At 41.2% G+C, this 26,872-nt stretch overlaps 1 protein-coding gene across 1 annotated transcript; it reads right to left on the bottom strand.

Annotated features, from left to right (window-relative positions):
• Nucleotides 1–1,695: 1,695 nt before the first annotated feature.
• Nucleotides 1,696–26,872, bottom strand: CDS1 (CDP-diacylglycerol synthase 1; the record flags this gene model as incomplete). Its single annotated transcript, XM_079534277.1, has 13 exons — nt 1,696–1,825; nt 2,924–3,027; nt 4,506–4,625; nt 8,022–8,174; nt 8,988–9,056; nt 9,508–9,595; nt 11,324–11,406; nt 13,393–13,451; nt 14,507–14,646; nt 16,356–16,453; nt 18,887–18,983; nt 20,323–20,450; nt 26,789–26,872. 13 exons carry the CDS (start codon nt 26,870–26,872, stop codon nt 1,696–1,698), a joined length of 1,353 nt encoding a protein of 450 aa, XP_079390403.1.

Raw genomic sequence — 26,872 nt, 5'->3', positions numbered from 1 at the left:
ACCTGACATCAACAGGGATTACTTTAGGGCCGGATTTCCATCTCAGAGCCACACACAGCAATGCTTCTCCAGTCTCACAGCGCACAAGGTGTCGTGGTGGCCCAAGTGCAAAACAAAGCAAAAAGAGCTGCACTGTATCCAAAAGAACCAGTCTCAATGTTATGGATATAGCCCATCATCCACCCTAGAGTCTTTGCCATGGTTTTGTTCTCAGGTAGCACCCTTCTAAAAGTTTTATATGCATGTGTGTGTATATACATACATACACCTACTAATGCTATATATATACACATACATCTATACATGTACATATATACACACACACACGTGTGTCAGTATGCTCACTGCAGGAGAAACTTATTCACAATCGGTTGGAAAAACTATATTGAATTTAGTTAGAACTGGCATTTGTGCTTTCTGTCTGTAAATGAACCATTTTTATCATCTCAAAAAGTTTTTCTTTTAATTTAATTTTTAATTTAATTTGCATTAAGAAGTTCAAAACTGAGAAATGCAGAGCATCAGCTTTTCTCCTGTGTCCCATTAATCCTACACTGCAATTGCTTCCTTCAGAAATTCATCTGAATCCCTATGTTGTTGCCCAGGCTTGCTTGAAGATCCTCTTAGTAAAACAGTACCACGCACCAGCAGAGCCACGCATCGTCTTGCATCACGCACATTCATGAGATAAAAGTTTCTGCCTTCACTCAGTAAGACACGAATAAAACATGACCTCAAGGTGCTTTTAAAAGGGAGAAAAAAATCCCCTTCTACACAGTAGTAAATAGGCACAAGGAATAAGGCTTGAAATAATGTCTTCAGACACTGATCATCCTGGGGAAACCAAGTTCTTAAACTCCAAATTCTTTCCAATCTGGTTACAGGATTGGAGAATCCCACCTTCAGGTAATTACTGCTCCCAGACGTATGTGCTTCTTTACAGTGCATAACATTAATTTTAAAAAACAGCAGCTCCACAGCCCAATCAGCTCAGTATGCTCCAGTACAGATATCTCCCTCTTGAAAGGATGAAGTAGTTTCATAAGAAAGCTGATTAGTTAAAAACACAGCAAAGTTTCACCTTCACAGTGACTCAGTAAATACAGGAGGTCTGACAGCAGTCCACCAGCACTGCTTTGACCAAGCAAACGTGGATTTTCTGGCCAACTCTGTCTTCATCACCCAGCTGGTTAAACGAGCAACTGCCTGCCTCTTCTGTATTTTTACTACAGTAACCACTTTACACCAAAAAAATATTGCTATGAAATACAGTAATGGAGAACTCATTAAAAGCCACCAGTGAATTGAGAAATTTCACTAAAGTTCGCTGGACGTATAACTCATCGGGAGTTCAGTCTTACTGTTCTAATCCAGGACATCTTAAAAAGGACTTTTTAAAATACAAACGTTGTCAGGCTGAGTGCTGAAGAAGGCCTGCTACCATTCACTGCGGGAAATAAAATACATAGCACGGTACTGTTACTCTGTAATTATTTTAATTATTTTAGGAATAACTCTTCTCCTGTATCCTACTGGAAAGTCAGAGCATTCGCATTCCTTTAAGGAAAGAAACATTCACCTCGTCCAGATCATGATGTAGCCTTCCTTCAGCCATTACCTTTGTGCACACTTACAGTGCTTTTCCACAGACAACGTCTGCATGTCTTTTTCTCACCATTCCTCTGTTTTGGCAAACTATCCTCGCAGGGATGGCTGCAGGATCCCTTTTTCGACAAGATGAGATTTCAGGGTTCTGTACACATTGAGTTGTTGCTCGGGCTGAAGGACCAACAGCTGCTTCAGTACTTTGCTGGGATTTGGGCCCCTGTCAATGAAATAAGTTTTTTTGATGAACAGCGGTTCTAAAGAAGCTTTCAGATAGCTTTCCATTCTCACCCTGCTCTGCTGCAGAAACAGTGCCTCCCTTTTGTCTGGCAGCACCAAAGTATGGATTTCACCCAGTCTAACCTTTGCCACAGGGTGCATGGGCAAGCATCACTGGGCCAGCACTCTCATTTGCTGAATGTAAACAGGAATTAAAAATGGTGCCTGTATTTACTATCAAATGGGAATATTAAGAAAGGTTATAACAAAAAAGATTCACAGATTTGTTCATAATTACCATAACCACAGTCTTCATCAAAAGATCTTTTTCATTTTAATACCTGTTGCTGGATAAGCTGTGTAAATACCAACTAAATGGAAAGTTGTCAGAGTAAAAAAATAATAATAATAATAAATTCTTAAATCAAACTGTGCATCCCTAAATAACAGGAATCCAGTCAGTCACTTACTGTGTACTTCTACAATTAACTCAGTATGAAGCAAAAAATCTGTAACTTCTTCATTTTCTCATTGTTATTTACTCAAATGCATTTACAAAACGAAGGGCGTGTATCAGTTTGGCCATCTCATGTTCCTTACCTCGATTTCCCCCACCCCGGAACTAAAATGACTGACTGCAATAGCATTTCCATTCCCATGATTTCACCTTTGTGAAAGTTGGTGTGGGATGACAAGCAGCATTTTTAAGAAGTCCTCTACTCTCTTTAATGGTAGCGTTTTACTCTCCAACAGAAAGCCTCAAGTCCTGCCACTGAGAATACTTAAGCTCATGGGAAGAACCACAGTCACAACATGCAGGCTCTTTGTGAAGCCTTCTATGAGGCTGCAGCAAAAAGCCTCATATTTAAAGATACGTGGGTTACTGCTGATACCCTGGGCATAGCTTTAATGTTGCACAAATCTTATGCGATCTCTGCCCTCTTCATGACTCTGTATTTGAAGTCATTGCATACAACAAACATAGAAACAACCTTCACTGCGCTAATTATGCAGAGCACAGCTCAGACCAAAACACTGTGGTACATGTGGCACAGCTCCTACTCGTATTTGAGTACCTTGAATTTCAAAAAACCCATACCTTATGAAACTGGTGATGTAGACATGAACAAAAGTAGCCATCAAGTACTGACAATCAAAGCGATCCATTATACCACCGTGCCCAGGGATTGTGTCTGCAAAATCCTTTAGGGTGTGAAGGACAGAAGGAAAAAGCATCACGGTAAACGATTCAGATGAAACACACCAGCCAAGGCTCACCTGACAGCAACATTTTATGCTATTAAGCTACAGTTTCAATGCACTGAGACAAAACTTAGCAAGTGCCTTTTTGCTACAGAACTTTCTAGCCAAAACGATGAGGCAAGAGGTAAGAAAAAGTGAAAAAGAAAGAGATGTAGCAACTTCCCCAGAGTCACATACTAGAAGACAGGTCAAGTGCACATCCACCAAGTACATCTCTGTGTATGCATGTACTTCACTGCTTTTTGTAGAAAGCTTCTTCAACCAATGGTTGCAGTTTCTTGCCCTGAAGGATCTCATTCTCCTCTTCAACACTTTTCTTGCCTTAGCATCTACTGCTAGCTGACACTGATGCACTTACACCAAGGAAAGAGTGAGAACTGAAATCCCTTTCTGCTGACTCCCAGTGACTTAACAAGTCATATGCTCATTCACCTACCAGTTTTATCACTGGCTTCTCAGAAGAGTAACTAAAAGCCATAGCATGTACATGCAACATTAGTACATTCAGTAGCATCACAAAGCCCTGTCATCAAACAATCCCTTTAAAAAAAAAAAAGGAATGGAAAAGAAAAAAAAGACTCAGATGCAAACAAATATGCCACCTTCTGTGTTACCCATGTTTGTCTTACAGAGCAGACACAGGCATAACAGTGCACTAGGCTGTAAGTAGCCAGCCATCAGATAAGTGGTTGGACCAGTGTGAGGAAAGGGAATAAGCACAAGCACATGGGTGGGAGTTCAGACCACAGAGGTTTACTTATATGCTTTGGTGCAAAGCATGTGCCACAACCAGCAGGCTGAAGGAACAGGTTAAGAATTACAGTAGTCCTGCCAAGACATAAGGAAGGTCAGAAGAAAATGTGTGGCTACTCTCCTCCCATAGTCCAGTGTCACTGAATTTCAGCCACACTTGTGACAAAGAGGCCAACACATCGCATCGTGTGTCAGCACACGCTCTTGCTACAATGCAGTGCTGCACTGCCATAGGCAGTCAGTCACTCGTGCCTTGCTGAACAGAAGTGTCAGCATCTGCATGCAGCACAGGCTGGGTCTGTAAAGTACAGCTTTAATGCTGTAAAGATTGGGGCAAACCACCGTGAGCAGTGGTCAGATACCTGCAGATTGATAGGTATCTACTGAGTGGTGTGGAATATAATTATCTTGCATCTTGCTCACCTTAGAAGCATAGCTAGGAATAGTATCAACCAAAATGCAAAAAAATAATAGTAATAATTTAGGAATAACACACATATGTATCCAATAAAACAAAGAGCTGGTACTGCTACTGAAGCACAGCTCATACATCGTCTGAGAAAGATTAGGTAATGGAATCCACACATGAAAAAAAACCTCAAAGCAACCGATCTCATACAGAGAGACAATCAGAACAAAGACAGCATATGGGAATGATGACACACCTTGATTTTGAAAGCTCGTTTAAATCCACTGGCAAAGAATCCTCCAAATGGCCCAATTAGTGAAGCAAATGTTGACAGTGCAATGCTGTGCATCTGGAATGGGTACATATTCACCGTTTCCTACAAGAAAAATAATTAACAGGATATTTCAGTACCTTTGATTCTAGGCATGTTTCAGCTTAAATATTTTAAAATTGGGCACATTTCCACAAAGCTTCAGTTTTCCCAATAGAGAATAATACTTTTCAGCCAAACAATCAGAAGAAATAAAGTTTCCCCTGCCCTGCTTTTCCAGCTCTGTATCCTGTAGAGAATGGAGCTCTCCACAGAGCCAATAGGATTTCTGCAGTTTAGGTGACTCAGTGTCCCCAGAAATTGGCTGCTGTCGCGCAGTTCACTGTCACAGTTGCTGCTCTGAAGTGCTCCCATGAGACAGACAGGAATTTCTACACAAGTCTGCCATGCCGTCCCCTATACATACACAGTGCAGCACTGGGATGTGAAAGGTTTACTCCATTAATATTTGATTTTACATTTGACCATATTACATCCCCCTCATCTTGCTCAAAGACTTAACATTTCTTCTGGCCCGTTACATTTCTTAGGGATAAGAGAGACTTGATTGTCAGGAAGGAGAACACCTATTGCCAAACAATACATTAATGATGATAAGTTTTATTTTGCATCTTTGAGCTCATCCAAGTCAATGGCACAAGCTCCAGCCTAGCAATGCTGCTGCATGCAGAGCACACCTTCCCTGGCAATTCTCAACACACTCCACCTGCAGTTGAAACTCTGGTACCTTACATTTCTGATCCGCATCACGGCCAACACCAACTGTTTCCTAAACCGATGGTCATTTTCTATAAACACTGCTCTAAGTAATTATCTCCTCAATGGACACAGTGTTTTTCAATACTACTCCTGAGGCGTGTGTGCAACCACCACCTCTTTCTGGGGTGGACACGTCTCAACCGGACCATGACAGAGCTGGCTGCTCCCATCACCCTGTCCTTTAACAAAAGTCATAATGCAGCAGGACAACACAATGCTTAGCCCAGCTTACACACTAATTAACTACATAAAAATAATTTTTAAATTTGCTGTCAACTTCACAGTCTCTGAAGCAATGGTGTGTTCATTCAGGAAAATACTGGATCTGCTTCTAGATACAGTCTTCTTTTTGCTTTGTTTTGAACTACCAGCTGCGGCTATTATTTATAATCCTCAGTTTTTGCAAACATCAGCAACAATTTCCACTTATGCCTTCTTGTTACAATCGTGAGCTTTTCTCATTAAATGCTATGCTCATGCAAAAGCACTTAAAACACACCATCTTTCTTAGCACTGTCTGCTTGTTCTCAATGTTGAGGCAATGAATAGAGCAGAAGGTGATGCAGAACCCACTTGTGTCATACGTTTGTCACAGGCACCTTCTTCGTGTCTCACAGGGAAGATTAGGGCATATGTGTGTGTCCGTGTGGGGTGTGCGTGTATATGTGCCTAAGTGCACACATGTGTATGTGTGAGTGCATATACACATAAGTCTGTGTGTATATGTGCCTGTGTATATATGCATGCACACGTGTCTACACATGTATATTTGCATGTGTATATGCACAGGGATGTATATATGCACAGGAGCACACGTGTATGCATGGATGTGCATGTGCCTGTATATGAATACACATGTTTACATGCATGTTAACATTCGCGTGCACACATGTGGGCCTGTCCATATGTGTATGCATCTGTGTGCATCTACCTGCCTACATAAGTGTGCCTGAGTGCACTCGTGTGTAAATGTATACATACAGGCACATATGTGCATGTGAATATATGGGCATAAGCATGCATGTCTGCACTTCAGTAGGCATGCATATCAATGTTTGTACCACATGTGTACATATACATGCACATATACATGTCTGTGGGCATGTACACAGTCTGCATACAGATAAGTGTCTGTATGCTTGTGTATGTATGCAGAAGTGAACATACGCACACATTAGAGTGTACACAAATGTGTGCATGCACACATGCACAGTGTATGTATGCATATATATACATCCCTGTGTAAGAATTGGCTGTGCAATGTATATCTGCACATCTACATGTGTGCACACTTGTGTATATGTAGCTGTGCAAGCGTACATATGTCTGTATGTAAGCATGGGTATATACACACACATCTGTATGTGCATGGGACATATGGGGTGTATGCATACATACACATGGAGTGGAATGTATACGTGTCTACATATACATGTGTCTAAAAGTGTGTCTGCATGCACATATGCATACGTATGTATGCTCGTGTATGTGTGGGGATGTATACATGTAGGTATATGAATGTGCATGGGTGTACATACCCACACACGCACTTATACAGGTAGATGCATATATCCATGCACGGTAAGTATACATGTGAGTTCTGTGTGCAGCTGTGGGTATGTGTACATACACAAGAGTGTAGATGTGTGGGGGTTAGGTCTCTCTCCGCATATATTTTGCACATGTGTGCATGTTTACAAATGTATATAAATAAGGGCACACACGTGCATGGGTGTATGTATACATATATGCACAGTGTGGATCTGCACATGTAGGTGATGGGGGTGGGTAGAGATGTTTGGGGGATGTGGATGTACTCATGTGCACTCTCGTATGCATGTGGGTATGCATCTGGCTGTGTGTGCGTGGATGTATCTGTGTGTCTGTATACACATGTGCATGCACACCTCTATCCATGCAGGGTTGGCTGTGGGGTGTGTGTGCATGTAGTTATTCACGTATTTACACAGAATTCATATATATATATATATATATATGAAATGCATACAGACTCTAGTTTTACTTAATCTTTTCCTGTGATGAAGGCAGCAAAACTGATATGGCAGGAGGAGCAACGACCTACTTCCTGCCAGCTAAAGACACAGCACTCCTCCTGACAGGAGGCACAGGCTGCATATGAGGACATGCTGCAATGACTCCACTGGGTGAAACTGTAACTTAGTCTGTTTTTCTCCGTGTACAATAGAAGGAATGGCCTTAATTACACAAGATCTACTTCACAGAGACAGTGCAATTTCTAATCTAGATGCAGCTGCACACTAACTCAAAAATGGACTGCTTTTCTACTAACAAAAGTATTCACCCTTACTGCTAACTCTGGCCGTAACAAGCCTTGGCCTATTTTCCACAGACTGTAACAGCTTAAGACTGTAACAGCTTTTCAGCAGAGTGGTTGAACATGACATGCAGCACAGTGAGCAGTACCATCCACTTCCTGCACAAATACAGGCAACAAGGACATAGACATTTCCTTCAGCAACACATGTGCATTCTGCTTGAGTGACCACCTCCTCATGTGAGTAAGAGAAGCTGAGAGTAACAATTCAGTTTCTAACCCTGAAGACCTACCTGTGCTGGAACATCCTTCTAAAAGGTTTAGGAAAACTTTAAAGATCAGCTTTGTAATTTCTACCTTAATTAAAGCCTTGCTTTTTTCCTTACCCATCCCAACACAGCCTGAAGCAATAGTGGCACAGAGTATTTCTTCAGCTGGAAAAGCTCTGAAGGTTCACACTCTGTCACAAATCTGTTGGTTTCACTGTTATATTCCACTGGGCAGACAAAGTATTGATGTTGAGCCAAGAAATAGGAAAACTGGAAAGCAGAACAAGAACTCTTGAAATATGCATTAGTTGTTACAGTCAAAAACCTACTCTAATAAATGACTTTGTTATCGCAAGCTCAGGATATGAAAATTTTTGGTAATAAAGAGACCACAACGGAGCCCTCGTTTTAGGGTGGAGAATGCCTCACCAAGGCAGGCAGATGTGGAATTTCAATACCCTTCATGGTAATTTCCCAGTTTGTTTTTATTTTTCTGTCTCTCAGAAGTATCTGCAGTGTATTTCTGCATCATAATATCCCCATACATCTACAACTCATTATTCCTTTTCAGTTTACTTTTCTATTAAAACTTGAACTACTACTTCTACAAGGTCTGGTACCTACAAATTCTGACCTTGGTGATAAATTACATGTAAAATCACTTATGTTGCTCTTTTATCCTAGACATACCATCAGAATAAAGTACCCATCCAAACCCAGAGGCATTTCAGTCAGGAAAAATAACAACATGAAGCATAAAATACAAAGCTACTTCTTCACAAAGCAAAAGCAATGCTTTAATAAACTCAAATTTTAAAATAGAGATGTAACTATTAGATAAAAGAACTCCGATATAGTCTGTAACAGTAATGTACTTCAGTTGAAGTACAAACCTTGTGCTTAACTTTTAAAACCAGTTATGATTAAGCAGAATTCTGTAGCTAAAAAGATGATCAACCACAAATCCCCAACTCTTAGACTTTCTGCAGTTTGAGATGACCTAATTTGTCAGTAATTTTATTTCCCCTGAAAACAGAACATTAAAAGCGGAATCTATAAAAGGAAAGTCCTGTGGTTACTTACAACAAATCCAAATAGAACTGTGGAGAAGCCGCCTCCAATGAACCCTTCCCAGGTCTTTTTGGGAGACAGCTAGGTGCAAGACAGAGTTAGCTGCAACAATTGCATCACTAAACCTTCTTTCATCCCCACCTCCATTTTTGTACCTCACTTGCAAACATCAACACCTGCTTGTGAGCACATGTACACATGGAATACTGAATGTCACCAGCTAAGTTAGTCACTAAACACTGTGAAGGAAGCATGCAGTTTAACCTGCATGGGAAATTGAAAGAAAAAAAAAGGATGAAATAGGCTAACAATGAAATAGGCTGCAACTGTATTATACTATGGTGTTAATACTACATCCACCATAATTTCAGTTGCCACTTACAAATCTCTAGAAATCAGATAAACAATGTGGCTTTTAGCAAATAGGTAACCTGCAGAACAGATGAAAGTGTTTATTCTATAAATATTATTTTTTAGCAAGTATCAAAAATGTTGTAAACTGTGAAAACTCAAAGAATACTTACACACATACCTTAATTAATGGAGTTCTGCCAAAAAAGAATCCAAAAATGTAAGCAGCAATATCATTGCAGATAACACTCGAAATTGGCACCAGAAACCTAGAGAAAGATGCACCGAAAGATTCACATAGAGAAAGGGGAAAACTGCCAGAGCTTCAGTACAAATAATTTATAATTCACACAGCAGCATTTTTGTTTGGAAATGTTCTGAAATACTTAGAAACTGTTATGCTTCAAAATGTCTTCACCTTGTTCCTCCCTAAGTAACACAGTTAGCCATACTGATGTTAATGTTCAGCTAATCAAGACTGTTAGAGACCCATGCCAATTCAAGTTAAAATTTAATTTTAGCACACAAGCTTAAAATGACAACAGGCTGGGTTTTTCTATCAGACCTGCTGACTGATACCACCGTTAAGAAGAAATCAACAGAAAGAAACACGTTAATATTATTGTTAACATCAAAGCAAGCAAAGTCCTTATAAGTTCAATGGTACTTAAATTTTAAAAAAGAAAGTCAGCTCTTTTTTTTCTTCTCATCAGTTTGCAGCAGCCTGTGTTAGCTTTTTAAAGTGTTCTCTGCATGCAGATAGCATCTGAATTTGCTACTCGATCCTGTTAACTTGCATTTCCCCCCATTTCAAGGCAGAGATGTATTAATAAACTAGAAGTTGGATGTTATAATTATGTGCCAAATCAGTAGGTAGCTAACAAGGAAACTTGGTTCAGCTTTTCACATGAACTAAATCACTATGAAAAGAATTCAGTTAAACAAACTCTGTCAAAGGCTTTGTTTCTTCTTTCTAGCTGTGAACATGTCCTCTCTGCAATAATCTCCTATTGTCCTTCCATCAGGAAAGGAAAAGGAGAACATGCAGTATTAAGTTCTTGGAAGAACACACTGCTTTCCATGCACTGCTACTTTCTTTCTCAACTTCTAATTTACCACCTGCAGAGGTGTGGGGTGGGAAAGCATTACTTCTTTTGGGGGGAGAAGTTTTGAAGTCATCAAGTTTAACTGCATCATCAGAATTGATTACGTAGCTGGAAACAAGACTTGGGATGACTGGGCAACATTCAAGATTTAAACTCATAGAGAATTTCAAACAAACTGATTTGAACTTTAGCATACAAACTAAAGGCAGGAAGGGAGAAGCGTTTTTCTTCTAATAGACACCTTGCTCTTGGAGACTGCCATCAGTCAGTAAGAAAAGGGAGTCTTTGCTGTCGTTTCACCTGAACCTCCATACAGACAAGACGTGTGGTTTCAGACTACTGGTCCATGCTACATCACTTTGCCAGAACTATTTTGTTTTGCCTGCTAAAAATAGGTGAGAACATTTTTAGTTACCTTGTAAAAATTCCCACGATGTTGTTTCTAATCTCTGAGGATTTTATGGCCTTCAAACCTTTTGGAAAGGTCTCGAGTGGGACTCCTAAAGCCAGATTTGGTCTTCCAAATTAAGTGGTCCAACCTCAGTAGCACTGAGGTACCTAAAGCTCCTGAGCAGCTGTGTTCCTGCACTCAGCAAAATGCCATATTCACGACATTTGCAATTAATCCCGAACCTGGCAGACAAATGAAGTGGCTACTTGAAACCACCATCCTTGTGGCTGCCATCTGGCTGGAGAGGTCTCTGCCCACTGTCCTGTACCTTCACCTCATTGCTCCCACTTCCTCCAGCTCCCCGTCCAACTAAGCACAGGTGCTCTTATCTTGTGCTACTTCCACTGTTCCGCAGTTATTCCCTAGCCACACCCACTACATAGCAGAGTTAGCCTTTCAATGCAATAGAGTTACAAATTAGTTTATTGCTGTCCCCTTACCAGATCATGCCTTCAAAGAGATTTTGGATGACTAGATGAGATTGAGTTACAGTGATCAGCAAAGTGACATGAGTCCATGCGAACTGTTAACAATGCAACAACACAACAGTTAGTGAGAACACGGATCAGTACATCTCCATCAATACTGGCATGTCAGCTAGAAGAGCCCTTAGGGGCTCTCACGTACACCAGCTCTAGCGATAATGCAGAGTGCATGCATACAGTATATCACAAGTTAGCTGGCTTTCTGAAGAAAGGACTGAAACTTTAAAAGCTTTCCTCATCCTCTTCCATCACCCAGAATTTTTAATGTGCAGTTGAACATCCAATTTAGTGAGACATACGTGTACTTTCAGCATGAAAGCAGCGAAGAAAGGTAAGCAATGTGATATTCTGTGTATATACGTGTAACAGACAAGTTAGAACTGTAACAATAAAATGGCAATGAAGAACTCATGAAAGAGTCATGTCACACAGATGTGGACATCATGACTTAACACCAACCCTCTCAGGAAACATGAGATTTCTCAGGATGAGAGAAAAGGAAGTGTTAATTTTTATGGGCATGAACATTTAAACTGTCAAGTTCACCAATACTCTGCCCATCAGGTGGCTTCCAAACAGTCTACAAGTAATGCTTCTACATCTCACTTTCCAAAAACTCTTAGATCAAGACCTGGTCATTTTTCCATGGAACTCTGGATTTAAGCACTCCATGTCTGGACTATTTGACACGTACAACGTGGTACTTCCTTAAGTTTTCTTATCACATGTATTTTCCTATAGCAGTCCACAACAACTTATAGTTAAGAAAACTGAAGAAAGTTGAAAGGGAGTGCAAGAACTGACCTAAACTTTCTGAACATATTATTCGCTGGTTAGTAAAGGAACTCTGAAGCAAAACTTCAGTGATTCATACAAAGGTGCTGTAATATCAACTCAAACCAGATGGCTGTTCTCGTCTATCCAAACAGTGTTCTCCCATCCAGAGGATACGCTGCTCCTTCTGTTCTTCTGAAATTCTTACATAGTCACACCTTAGTGCTTTCTGAAAATCACAATGTCGAATGACCAAGCACATTCCTCTGCCCCTCCTTTTTCCAGAAGGGAAAGCAATGTATTTACCTTGTGCCAAATCAAAGACCTGTACTTTGCTAATTACCAAAGACCACCTCTCCCAGAAAAGCTGCATTTCCCCTCCACCAAGCAACTTATCCCACAAACATGGTAAATCTTTTATTTATTGATTTTAAATATCATGCAATTCCTAGTCCAAAATGAGCAATCTGCAAGGCTAAAGTGCCATCTAAGGCACCTGCAGAAACAGGAGATAACAGCAGAAACAGGTCCTTAAGAAATCTTCAGGTTGCACAAGACATTCAAAAACTGTTCTGTTTGTTGGTTTGTTTTTTTAATAAAACGGCTGTGCTGCCTTACTGTTTTACTGTTTTCTGGTCATTTCTATCTTTTTTAATAGATGCGATGTTACACCTTCAATTTAGATATAAAAAAGGCACATTACAAAAATTACACGAGAAAACTGTATGTTAATGCTCTTGACTATCCACCACACACTGTACTAGAAGACCAAAGATGAGAGATAGAAACACATGTTTATACAACAGAAGAAGTGCTGCTAAGTGCTGGTTTTGTGCTGCTGGCACAAAACCAATTCCCCACACAGGTGTTCAGGTCAGGCTCCCTCCTAGCATTGCAGTGGGGCCTGTGGTCACCAGAGTCATGTCCAGCTTTGCGCTGAACGTGTCTGGTTTTTGGCCTGCACGAAAGGCACGTGCCTCTCACCAGGAGCCTCTCCTTTACCCATCTGTCACTAAGAGATGCATCACCCTGGGTATGCGCAGGGCCTCATTAATCACAGCTTGGATTCACTGAGAGACTGCACTTTCTGACAGAGGCAGCCCCATGGTGTAAACACTCAGACTGACATTACTCTGTATCATGTAGCTGCCAGCTGAAGCACTCCCAAGCTATTTTATGAACATAATGACATGATTCTTTCTTGTGACATTCATAACGTGACTGACCACAGCAAAGTGGGTAATACACACCATGTAAAACTGCAGACGATAGTGTTTCTTCACTAAACTCAGAACAAACATGCAGAAGCCTGTAAAATAAAGTAAGTGTAGTTTGTACCACTGTATATTCAATGACACTGAACCATGATATGCCAGTCATTCTCTTCCCTTGAAGCTCTTCCCAGTTCCTCTGGTCAGAGTATTTGCTTCTGCTCAGTAACCACAGGCACAGAATTATTCTCATTAGAGCAGACTTAGCTATCCTTAGTAAGAAGCATCTGTTTTGTTCCTTCCAAGGTCCCATCATGGAAATCTAAACATGGAGAAAAACTTTTATCTGGCTTAAAAAACAGTAACAGTAGACAAAGCTCTTTATTAACAGCAGGTTTCTTCATCTATGTTATGAATACTTCAGCACGGCAGTCTCCTGCTCCTTAGAACAACCCGAGTCTTCAATTGATTACTTTCTAAGCTAATGATAATATTAATATAGTAAATAATAGTAATATTAATGTTGCGTTCCTGAAAGCAGAGCAGACTGTATTTAGTGGTTTACAAAGCCATATCCCACAAAGCTGGACTGGGAGGAAAATTTATCCATGAGGCAAGCAAAAGTGCATCTTGCAGATAAAACAAACTCTCAGGTCTTTGGAAAAATAGCTTGAAAATATAATACCAAGCTCCTGGCTGCTGACCTGGCGGAACACTTGCACAATACAGCATTAACCTATCACAGAAATGGTGAATATAAGCTATTTCACAGACTGTCAAAACACCCTGCACATATTCAGGATCATCAATCATCATAAAACCAGTCCAAGATGATTCCTAATGAGCACCATAAGCTCAGCTTTCCTAAGATAATCTGCTTTTTCTTAGGTTACTCCCTGAGTAAATGCAAAAATTACATTCATTTTCATGATGAGAATAGAATTGGGAATTTCCTTAAACAGCACCAGAAAAATTAATAGAGAGGATAACAGCAGAAAGCTTTAAAAAAAAAAAAAAAAAAAGCAAGAACAAAAAAGAACAACAAAAACAAACAAACAAAAAAAACCAAAACCCACCATGAAAACATACACAAATAGGCACAAGAAGAAATGCAGCACAAAGATCTTTAATTTCTATCATTCCCCACACTTACCTGCCAAGTAGAGTGCAAAAGAGATGAACCTGTGGTAACGAATTAAGAACTGAAGCTGTTCTCTTCTCTGAACAAACGTACCAAAGTAATCGGCCACAGTCTCCCCATAAAAAAAGTAATTGACACACAGCAAGAAATACCTAAAACAAATAAAGGTAGCTATTATTTTAACACGGTAATACAGGGTTGTGTCATTCAGTTAACATCGCTCCCAAACATACACAATAAGAAAAACAACTAAGTGGCAAGAGCTCATGATGGAATACAAATGCAAGAATAAATTCAGATTTTCACTATACCTCTGGTTTGAAGCCTTCTCCAACAAGCAAATTTTGTAATTTATTTCTTATAATGAAATCCGATTAGAAAAATAAATGTCACAAAAATCGTTTCATGTCCTGTACTGAATAATTCACACCTACGAAAGCCCTTTTCAGATATTCTCACAGTACAGAATAAGTATCAGATACCATCTACACTAAGTAATACAACTGGATACATTCTTGTACTCAATTCTAATATGAAAAGCTCATGATATCTGCCACAGAAAATAATAAGATACTTGCAGAACAAAACCTCTGAGTTCAAACCTCTGTCGATGTGTTTGAGGATCTGATCAGAACTTTACTTTTGCCATCTGGACTGAAGATTCTTGTGTGAAAGAGTTACAGCTGCATCTTCTCCTGTGTCTTTCACTTCTAGCTTCCTTCACCTAACAATAATCTTATGGGGTTAAAGTCAATTCACAAATCAGTGACACAGCTCCAACCACAACTTCTTCCAAAATAAACTGGAAGTACATCCAAACACAAAGTCTGAATGAAGTGAGATGTCACCTTCACACGTCTCCTTCTGAAGGATTTTTCAAAAGAAAAAAAAGCTTCATGTCAGCCAAACCAGCTAACATGCAAATAAAAAAAAGAAAAAAATATCAAATTCAAAACCAGTAAAAGATGCACGTTTCTCGAGCAGCATGTTCTTCAGCTTTTTACTGGAGTCAGAAAAGCCAAAAAACTCATAATTCAAGATGGGCTGGATATCTGGATGTTTATGGAGATCAGTACTTGTCTTCTCCTCCAAGCCAATCCTAAAGTCCACTTTGCAAGGCTTTGCCCCTCAAACTATGCCTCACAGCTCACATTCCAATCACCAGCAGTACCCTCCCACCCAGCTGATAGGTCTCAATATGCAGTCTCAGCAGCAAGACTTTGGGTGGTATTGAAATGCTGATTTTGAACTTAGCATACATAGGTAGACTGTAGTTAGCTGCCAAAGTAGACCAAGTGGTACGCTGTACACCCTCTAAGAAGCAGGACATTGACACAAATATCCCGGATTTGTCAGAAACATTAATCCTGTCCTGTGGCTTTCAAAATATCCCCTACCACTTCTATCTACCCAGTCCTGTGATTAAACTCAAAACAGGAAAGGATTTAGAACTTGTACATCATGATTTCAGTCACTTGCTTGTGAAAAGAATCCTTTAAAAGTACACAGAATTACTTGCAAAAGTCAAAGCTTTTCAGATAATATAGGTCAGGTGATTATTTGGCTATGCACATTTTCAGGCAGCTTCCAAATGCTTAATTCTGACTTCAAGCATATATGCATGCACACAAATGTGTACATGCATACATATTTATAACAGGAAAAAAAGTAGTAAAAAGCCATCTTATTTGTTCAAGTTCACAAAAGGAAGGCAATTACAGAGTCATGTAGTAGAGACAGATGCCAGGTTTTACATCTGCACATGACTTACAAAGCTATACTTCCATCATGCCAGGATACAAACAATGCTAAGGCTTAAATTTCCCATCTCTACTTATTGACCATCTTGCTTGCTACTTACCAGCTGAGGGATCTGAACCACGGTAAATCATACGAGTGATACACTCTGTAACCTATAGTAATGATTTCGTGGAAACATTTCACTTGGATGCCCAAGACCTAAAATTAAGAAGAAGGAGGAATAATGTACATTGACCACTGCTTGTTTCTTAAAGGCTGTGTGGAGCACTGCAGCCTACATTAAGGGGGGAAAAAATTACTCCAAATTTAAATTCCATGCAGAAAGGAGACAGCTTCCAAACAAGAATAAGGAGAAACTTAAGCTCTGCTTAACTGTCCCTGCCCCCTTAACTCACAGCTATTAGGTTTGTAAAAAAGACACACTGAGCTTGTCAAAAAAAGGCACTCTGGGCTAGCTGCAAGAATCCCCTCAAGAAATAAGAGAGAATTCCTGACTGTTCCTCATTAAAATACTTGGATGGCAGCAAGTCAAAAGCATTTCCATAAAGAGAAAGCTCTTTTGGTTAAGTTTTATTTAAATTCAAGAGATACGTTCAAGGTAGAAAGAAAAAAAAAAAAAAGTCGTGCAACGCAACATAGCAAGCCTTCCATTTGCAAGTACTTCATTACAGGTAAGTCTACACTGATAATTATCGGTGCTGATTAGAAGCATAGGTCACCCAGTGCAGGTATAAGTATCACACCCCGCACAGCCTTGCTGCTGTTTCACGATCTCACCATGGCTGTGCTTGCCTATGCACGTCTGGAGGCGCACTCTGCGGGCCACGGGCCCTGAGGGACTCAGTCAGGTTTGCTTAACTTTTAGTCACCAAGCAGACCATCTTGCCCTGATATCCAGTGCTTTCAAACAGTGCTAAGAAGTAATCTTGTGCAGACACTGGAGGAGGAACCTACCCACACTGACTGTGCATGCCATCACCGTAGGCTTTGCAGGATTTCTCTGAGCACCTGCACTCATGAATGCACTTCACCTTCTTCAAAACAGTTTGAACAGTATTACATCACCTCAGCGAGTTAATTCTGACACCTGCCCTGCTCATGCCCTCAATTCTGCTTTGCCTTCATCATAAACTCTAACGTCACAATTGCCCGTAGTATTTAAAGGTTGGTCCTTAAGAGGAAAAGGACATTTGGGGGTGAAGGTGTGGAAGCTTCTGCCTCAACAGCAAACAAACACAATATACATTCCCCCAGTTTTTGGGAGCAGTTTGAGGACTTGTCCTCCAAACTTATCTGGATTACCCTTCCTACAGCTCTCCAGGCATCCTCCCGGCCCGTACTAAGATTTGGTTTTAGCATGACAACTCCTGAGAAAATTTAAGCTATGTGACTCCAGTGAAACTAAATCATACATGAGCAAAACTTTTCATTACTTCACTTTTTGAACACTGTAACTAATATCAAATTTAGACACAGTTAACTGTATTAGGCAACTGTCTTTTTTGCTTTATAGTACAGAGGAAGAATTCTCTATTAATTCTATACTAACCTCAACTGCTTTTTAGTTAATATCCTGTTAGCTTAGCCATGACTGAAACTTTGCAGCATACCATGAATATAGCAAATAATAATTCAAAGCCAGCAGTTTCTTTTTGCTCCAGTTATTCTGAAAGTGTTATAGACTACTGACGTAGCAAGAAATGTCTCCCCAACGAGCTACAACTTAACAGAGCTTTTTTGTTGTTTCTTCATACACTCAGTAAAATCATCTGCCACTGAAATCACAAGCTTGTTGTGTCATTCTTCTAAAGACAGGAAATACAAATCAGACTCATTCAGATGTAGGGCCTGTAATACAGACCATAATACTGGTGAAACAGCATTCCAGCATCTCAAGAGGTGTTCTGGAGTAGACATGGAAAAAATAAAGGTTTTGACAATTTGACAATGCTGGGGGAGAAACCAAAGCAGCAAACCAGAAGTACTAAACTCCAGAATTTTAGGAAACATGTTTCTTTTTGTAGTTTGCCACAACTGAAAAAAATAATTAAACCCTCATTCACTAAGAATAGCAGAAATAAAAGCAATGGAAAGAAGCAGCATGCAGTGGATGCTAATCCACTACGTTTGTTTACTTTGTGACCTAAAAATGCATTTTGTCTCTGTGTCACAGACAGGCACCTAGCTCCACTCCGCCAAGGCAGCTCTGGAGAGAAGCAGGGAATTAATGGAGCATGACTGAGGAAAGTCCTCCAGCGCCAGGCACTGCCAGCTGACTTGAACTGCCTGCTTTTCTCAGCCTGAAAAATGAAGCTCCCTTTGTGTATTTCAAACAAAATCAAAGGAGGGTATGAGAAGGTAATGGGAATCAGACAAGGAAATAGATTGATTTCATTAGCTTCAAGGCAAAAATCCATTTGACTTGTTTAATTTCTTCCCAAATAAAGTTACCGAGGAGGTCTTCATCCAAAAGCACCCAATTGAGAACCTTTTCAGTAGTTTAAAGACACCTACATTTACAGAAGAGAAATTGCTTTCTGTAATGTCTGCACTTTGCTTCCAGCTATTCCTTATGCTGGACGAAGAGATTAAGTAACTCTTGCACAATACAGAGTATTTAAAGAAACTCACCAGAAGCATCAGCATGAAAGATCCCATGTATATGATCAGAAAAAACACAGAAATCATAGCTAGCGTTAGAATCCCACGAATCCACCAATTTTTCCATCTGTAAAGAGAAACAGTACAAAAAGCAACCAGTTAAAAATGAAAACAAAGGCCACTCCTACACTGTGCGAATACTTGAGTTGATGAGAAGCAGCAGGAAGCCCAGATACACCTTGCTTAATAGAACATACAGCAAGAAACACAGAATCTAGTTTACTAGCTGCCAACTCAACAGAACACATGGTAAAAGAAAGCAAAGGTAGCAATCTTCCCTCTTTCCTCATAGCCTCTCCTCCCTCTTATTTCAGACGTTATGGATCAGCCCCTCCTTGAAGGCAGCTGTGAAAATACATCAGGATCCTCTGGGAGCTTTTCACAGCAAGAGACATGGGGAAAGCAGCCGTACAAAGACTTACATGTAAAAAGAAAGGCTGCCAGGAAAGCAGCATACAGGTCTCTGAAGCTGACAGACAAAAATAAATAAATAAATAAATATCTGGGAATAAATTCACTGCATGCTCCTTTCTGCCATGGAAATGTTTTTAATTATTAATAGTGTGTACTGTACTTCCTTTTCAGTAAGTTCTTCTCCTCCTCTGCCTTGCTCCCTTCAAAAGTCTTGCCCATGCATGTACAATCAACCACGAAATCACAACTTACTGCTAAGCACAAAAGAAAGCCTACTAGATCTTGAAGAAAAGGTCTTCACAGTGTCCTCCTTTAATACCAGTTTTACGTGTCACTGCTGCCCCAGTAGACACACTTGCTTCAAGAGACACTCAGTTTTGCTTCATGTTTTGCATTTAACGTAGAGTTGAACTACCTTCATTTGATATTCATCTGCCAGCTAATGGCAGCTAAAGCCACTAAGTGGAACTGCCGAAATTGTCAGAACAAGGTTGGAGAGGAATTCATTACAATAAGGCTTTAAGTTCCCCTTCAGTACAAGTTACGGAGAAGCGGCTTGTTCCTCATGGCCTACTTATCAGAAGTGAAAATGCTGCCCAAAAAACTTACAGAAGTTCATCCAGAGAATCAACACTTTCTCTGAAACACAAACGGCCCCCTCATAAAGCTTGAATGTAGGAAATAAGCATTTATAACCCCTAGAAATTCTGACTCTAGAGATCAAACCCAAACACTGCTCTCTCACATATTTTATTGCAACGCTTAGACAGAACAACTGCACAAGTTTCAGTGAACTGTGGGCAATCTTCAGCTGCTGTGAAACAACATTACACTAAATGGGCTTCTGAAGCATAAATATCAATTGTGACAACAAATAAAAAATTATCCTTGAATTTTTGTTATGTACCAAGTGAAAATTAAAACTACAATACAGTCTGCAATAATTTTAGTTGGCAGCTCTCCAATTAGAGAGCTCGTTTGTTTTACAATACCTGGCAGACAAGCCCGACAAAGCCCTTTTGAGGATTTCTGGAGTGCTGTCTGTTGGTGGTGGAACATCGGGGGTATCCGAATCATTTCTGAGATCCAAATCAACAAGTCCTTCATCCAAATCCACTTCCTATGACCAGAGGAAAAAAAAGATATAGCTCAATCACCTCAACTCGACATACAGGAATATTAATTATGCCACAACACAGTATTCAGTCACAAACACATCTTGGAAAGTGACGTAGGAATTATCAGTTCCCTAAATCGAGAAAGCAATGATGTGCTAGTCAAGTGGTTGATGCTGTAGAAAGCAAGTGTGCATTAATATATGTTTATGAGAAGGGCAGTACTCCAGTGTTGTGACACGACCTGCTACACTCAGGGAACTTCATATTCTGGGCACTCTCTCTACCCACCTACATAAGCACAAGGATATTTGTTTCCAAAAGAACTAAAGGTGAATAAAACAGAGGTTTAACAAAAATCCCTTAGTCTCTAACAAACTTCCTCACCTTAATTTCAAGCTAATCTAAGGCAGCAAAGGGTCTTCTGGTGGCGTTACACAGAGAAGAAAGGAAATGGAGCACCAGACCAACCTCTCCACAATGAGAGATTGCTTTCACAGTCTCACACACACCTACGAGGGGACTTGAACCCTCCAGCTTGAAAATAAATGACCCAAGAACAAACTGAAGGGACCCTTGAACCCTCCAGCTTGAAAATACATGACACCCAAGAACAAATTATGAAGGGATCAGTGACAGTATTATTCAGAATAACCTCTTGGTACAACCCCAGCAAAGCACCCGGATCTTCATTGTTCACTGACTACTCAGAAGATACGAGACAGACCGATCTTTCATCTTATCCAAAAGCAACATATGCAATCTAATGTGCAAACTGTCACCAACAGTGAGAGCAGATCATTGAGATTTCTTTTTCCTCAGCAGCAGTCAATACCCAAGGTGCTGATTTACTTCATTCTTTTGTTACAAATCCCTAACTCTGCGCAGGTGGAAGGCCGCGCTTGGCCCTGGCACAGCTGCTCCCTTCTTCTGAATATTTTTGGTATTTTAGAAGACAGCAGAGTACATTTCCCCTTGCCTCCAAAAAACCACTGTGGAGCTAAGGTCTACAGTCCCAGCCATCACTCGGTTCCTCTATAGTCTGTAGCCTTTTCCCCGTAACCTCTTGGCCTACAGGAAGCTGTGCTTGAACATAATCAAAGCCTCAATAACCATAATCTCAGCCTCAGTAACCAACAACCTGTGTCAACAACACAAGTGGAAAAGGTAAGGTGTGCCAAACCTCACTGCCTGAAGCTGCTGATGGAGCCCGCATTCAGAAACACAAACCAAACCGGGCTGAAATGGGGAAGCTTGGAGGCCTGGTTTGGGGCTGTTTGGGCTCCCAGCGCTGGCCTGCAGGAGGTGAGCAGGGAGGCTGGACCCTCCCCTCTGATCCCATGGCTGAGTAATCATCAGGCAGACACTGACTATAATTAATAGGCATTAGAAGAGTAAATATTTGAAGCATGATCTAGATCTCAGGAAGTTTGTTGAAGGCCTGAAAAGCAAGCAAACAAACAAATTAATGGGCATGCAAGCCTTGTTATTCAGAGATGGCTTTTTCCAGTTTTGTAGTACTACAGGTTAGGAAATCAACTATAGGTATCATAATGCACAAGAAAAAGGTAAAAAAGTAAAAAATAATCACAAGCCTTTCTCCAAACCACTGTTCCACCTCTTACAGTCTGCATCCAAGTACAAAAAGCTGTTTGCACAGTGCTAGAAGATAGCACTGCACTGCTGATGAAGGGCAGTAATCCTGGCCCTAAGACCACGACTTAGAGTATTTAATATTAATCCTTGTTTGTGCACAGCAGAGAAGTTCTCTCCTTTACGTACTGAGAACTAAAAATACCTCCAAGATTTTTGTTCCATTTCTGGGCTTTCAGCACAGCCCTAAGTGGCTCCATGCTCAACTGCTGTTTAAACAGCAAGAAATAAAACCATGCCTATTTTTACACCTCTGATATTTTAACACAATCTTTACTCATGCACCTAACTTGAAGCAATGTTTTCAAGTTGATATTTCCAGCATCTGAAATCCGTGGCATTTTTCAGAGCATGTGAACACCATGGAAGTCCTCCTGTGCTTATCCAATGCATCTTCAGCAGTTTGATGCTGCTGCTGCTATCAGAAGGTGGGCCGGTGCAGTCTTCAAGCTGCACACATTCTGCCATTTTTTAGCTTTAAATTGCTAGAACAACTTCTGGGGAATAAACCATGAACTATCTTCTATTTCCCTTTGAACCACACCTCAGCAATGACCTTGAGCACTTCATCTTCCATTTCATGCTATAATGGCCACAAAACATTTCCTGAGTAAAGTATTTAATTTGCCCAGTCCGAAGCCAAAGAGGAAGTTGCTCACTAGCAGTCAGTTAATTGTCATCTCCAGCATGAAATGCTTTAAGAACCCAATCACTTGGGGACATACTTTTCTTGTTAATTTTTTTTCTTAGTTACATAATTGACTATAAACATTCCAGTTAATAGCTAGGAATAACAACAATCATCACTGCAGTAACCAGTGGTGTGATCACTACAAAAGCCGTCAAAAAAAAAAAGATCAGATCAGGAGTCTTGCTATTTCAGTTTGACTTTGCAGATTAGTTTTGGAGCGAATATAAAACCCAGCAGCCCTTCCTTCTCCTGTTCTCCTGGTCTGGGACCTAGCCAAGCTGAACACACAGCAACAGTGAGGATGTGCGAGGGGCAACGCGTGAAAAGCTACAGCTTGAGGCTGTGGGCTCTGATTGACAAGTTTTTCAAACGTAAAGTGAAAACACCAGAAGTTGTAGTGTCCAAAATGACACCTTTTAACCTCAGCTCCAAGTTAAATGTTTGATATGAGGTATTGCCACGTCTCCCCACAGTTCTCACACAGCAGGTGACAGAGCCTTTCACACGCACTCATCTCATTGGTTCAGGCCCCAAGTGCCTGTGACAGACAGACACTACAAGGAGGCTGTTGACTTGCCTCTCCTCATCTGAAGGCTCATGTTCCTGCAAGAGAACCCATCTAACCAGCTCATTAAGGCTAAGTCCAACAGGGCTGAATGATGCAGGCCTGATAAGAACAGGAAGAAGGCAAACACAAACTGTTATTCAGCCGCTCCTAGGAGCTCAGCGCCCAACAGATGTTTCTTTCTGAAGCTGCAATGTTCATCAGTTTTCAGCATTTGTGAACTAATCCAAGAGAAAGGTGTATGTAGTTGTAGAGGTTTGGTTTGTTTTAATGTTGGCTTTCCTAAAAAGTGACAAGACTTCCATCCTCAAGCTAAACTGAGCAATATTACAAATACCGTTCCATAGGAGGAACTCAAGGAAGGACACTGTGCCTACCTAGCAGGAGGTATTGTGACACCTGCACAAAAATCAAGCTTCCATATGGAATTCTTGCTTTCTGCTTTCCAGCAGCCACCAAAATACATCCATGTGTCACGCATAAAAATAAAAACAGACCTGTCAACCTCTCACCTTCTAAAAGGCCATACTCATCTTAATTGCCATCCCATATAAGACATTTCTGTGCTACAATTAACAGACGCCGAGTGAAACATGCACAGGAATTACTCATTACTAAGGCACTTGCAATGTTCTGTTAGTACTGGACTATTTCCATAACACAGTAAGAAACTCAGGTAGACACTGTAAATATGCTTTCCTCAGAGAACGGAACATCACCTATGTTAAGAGAAAAGGAAGACAGACATTTTCCAACAACTTATATGTATATATACGTACTTCTATTTTCACATATATATACACATATACAAAGCAAATAATTGATTGCCATTTTACCAGCGTAATTGTTCAGTTTTCTCCTCCAGCATTGATCTTTCTACAGTCTCTCCCACAAGTGTTACACTGAAGCTAACAGTTCAGTGAGAACACCTTGTGGCGTATTTAAATTAATGTACTTCGATACCTTCCTCTGAAGCCAAGCCATCAAAGCATCAGAAGATCTTGAATAGTAAAACCTTTTTTTTCCAAGCTGTTGAAGCCCAACATAAGCAAAACCACAATCCCATGAAAACTGCACACACCAAATCACCAACTGAAACCTCCACATCCCAACTCACACACTTTCAAGATGTGAGTTTTGAAAATAGTTAGCCCTCTTGTTACCCGTCAAACTAACCAGGTCTATTTTCTGGTTACTCCAACATTACTAAGCAAACTGAAAGAAGTGATTTGTGACAGAGTCTGACATTTCATTCTAACTGACACTGTCATTAGGATTTCATTTAACTCCAAGTGAGTTTAGAACATTTAAAGAATCACTGAATCATTTGAGTCGGACGGGGCCTTTAAAGGTCATCTAGTCCAAGTTCACTGCAACAAGCAAGGACACCTGCTGCTTCAGCAGTTGCTCTGAGCCCCATCCAGCCTGACCTCAAATGTCTCCGGGTTCAGGACACACACCATGACTCTGGACAAAATTTGGGGCCAGCCTTGCAGGTGAGAGTCTGAGCCCAAGTCATTTCTCCAGCGGCTGATTCCCAGAAGGGCTGTTTCACTGAACAGAAACACCTTTTGTGCTGTTACTGGAGAAACACCAGTCAGTGATTCCAGGTTTGTTTTACTTAGAAATAATTAACACTTAGCCTGTGCACACAGTCACTCATTTGGTGGCTACACGGCAACACAACACCGCTTCCTGAACTCCGTGTGACACCATGAGAAGTAACCATCTCCCTACCTTCAGGACACACTGATGTCTTTCAAGCATTTGAAAGCAGCATCACAACCTTCATGGTAACGAATGCAACAGTTGGAATTTTGAGAGTAGCTTGAACAGCAATCTGCAAAACTGTAACTGACTTTTTCATACTGAGTATTTTAACGCTAAATCATTCCACTTGCTCTGGAGGGCAGTGGAGTATTCATGGAAACATATAAGACATTTATGGGAAAAGCACACAAGGCACACAGCAACAAATGGGACAGGGAAGACCTAAAGATCACTCCTGCACATCACAGGACAATGTGAGGAAAGAAAAAACTTGTGAAATCGCAGAGGCCCATGGGGCAAAGGCACGCTGACAGGAATTTTGCAGTCATCAGCTTGATAAGGTTGCAGGCAGCTGGGGACACTAAACTATGCAGTGCTCAGGAATAAGCTATACAAAGGGCATACAGCATTTGTTCTAAACCGAAGTTACCTTCTATTCGAAAACAAGGAAGTAGAAACAGATACTGATTGTTTCTGTGCATTACTAAGAAGAAGAGCAGAAAAGGGGAAAAAAAAAAAAAAAAACCAAACAACCAAACAGCTTGACTTAAATTCACTAGGAAATGAGCATTTCTGGACTTAGCAAGTATTATAAGTATCAGCAAACATACTGAAAATGCCAATGAAGGGTCTAACAGATAAAAGCCTTCAGATATACTCAAGAGTTCTTGCAGGTCTTGAGCAAACTCCGAGCATTCCTCTGCATTGACATGCACAGTGCTTTAAAGCATGTCCCTTTTACCCATCTGGAAACTGAATGAATTGGGTCAGCAGTAGTTGCATCAGCAGCCAGCAGTTTCTATACATTCAAATTCTCATTTTAAGAGTGGAAGAGGGTGATGTTTCCCAGCTGCGCAGTGGGGAGCAGCGGAAACCCGTTGCTTCACAGCCATCTGGAGCAGTCATGGAGGAGGGAACAAGTTTCCAAATGTGCAGCCCCCAAGGCAGAACAGGCAATGTGCAAACATCTGAAGGAGAACGTGCTGTCTGCATGTTGCAAAGGCAAGGCAAGAGGCAGAGCACGCACGTTCCCATCTATGGGGACAGAGTGTGGTGGCACCTGTGAATCCCAATGGCCTCATACTCCCCATCAGATCCCCTATGGCGTGCACAACCACTGTGCCCACCACTAAATCAGGACCCAACTGTGGCTGATACAAAACTCATCTCTAGATCCTGGGCTTGCCTTCCCAGCAGCCTGACAAGCCCTTCTGTGGCGGGGGGAGCTGAGGTGGGATGGGGGGTTGGGGGCAGGTCGCCGTGTCCAGAGCTGAGCAAAACCAAATGCTTCTGTAGGAAAGCAGTATTTTGAGCAGACCGCTATGAAAAGTCATAGCTAAAATAAGTTCTCACGTAGGGAGAGACACGCAGCTGTGGCCTAAGCGCTGCCGTACAGAATGGGGCCCTGAACGCAGCACACTCCGGCTCACTGCAGAGCTCGGTGGCTCCGTGCCCTCCCAACCAAAGTGCAGGACGAGGGCTGCCAGCAGACTTTCGCTTTCTCACTCCGCACAGCCCCGCAGCTCCGGCAGCGCGCGGCTCCCGGCGGCCCTCCGCCCACAGCCCTCCTTTCCCCGCGGTGACCGAAGCCGCCACGCCGCCCCCCGCAGCCTCCCGGCGCCCGCCCGCGGCCTGCCCAGCCCCACGGCCCCACCGCTCCTCACTCTGTCGCTGCCATCCTCCTCCTCCACCTCCTTCTTCTCCTCCTCCTCATCAGCGGCCGCTCGTCGCCGCCGCCGGGCCGACAT

This window comes from Tetrao urogallus (genome assembly GCF_951394365.1).
Source record: "Tetrao urogallus genome assembly, chromosome: 4".
Classification (NCBI taxonomy): Eukaryota; Metazoa; Chordata; class Aves; order Galliformes; family Phasianidae; genus Tetrao; species Tetrao urogallus.
This window is presented reverse-complemented; position numbering and strand designations above follow the sequence as displayed.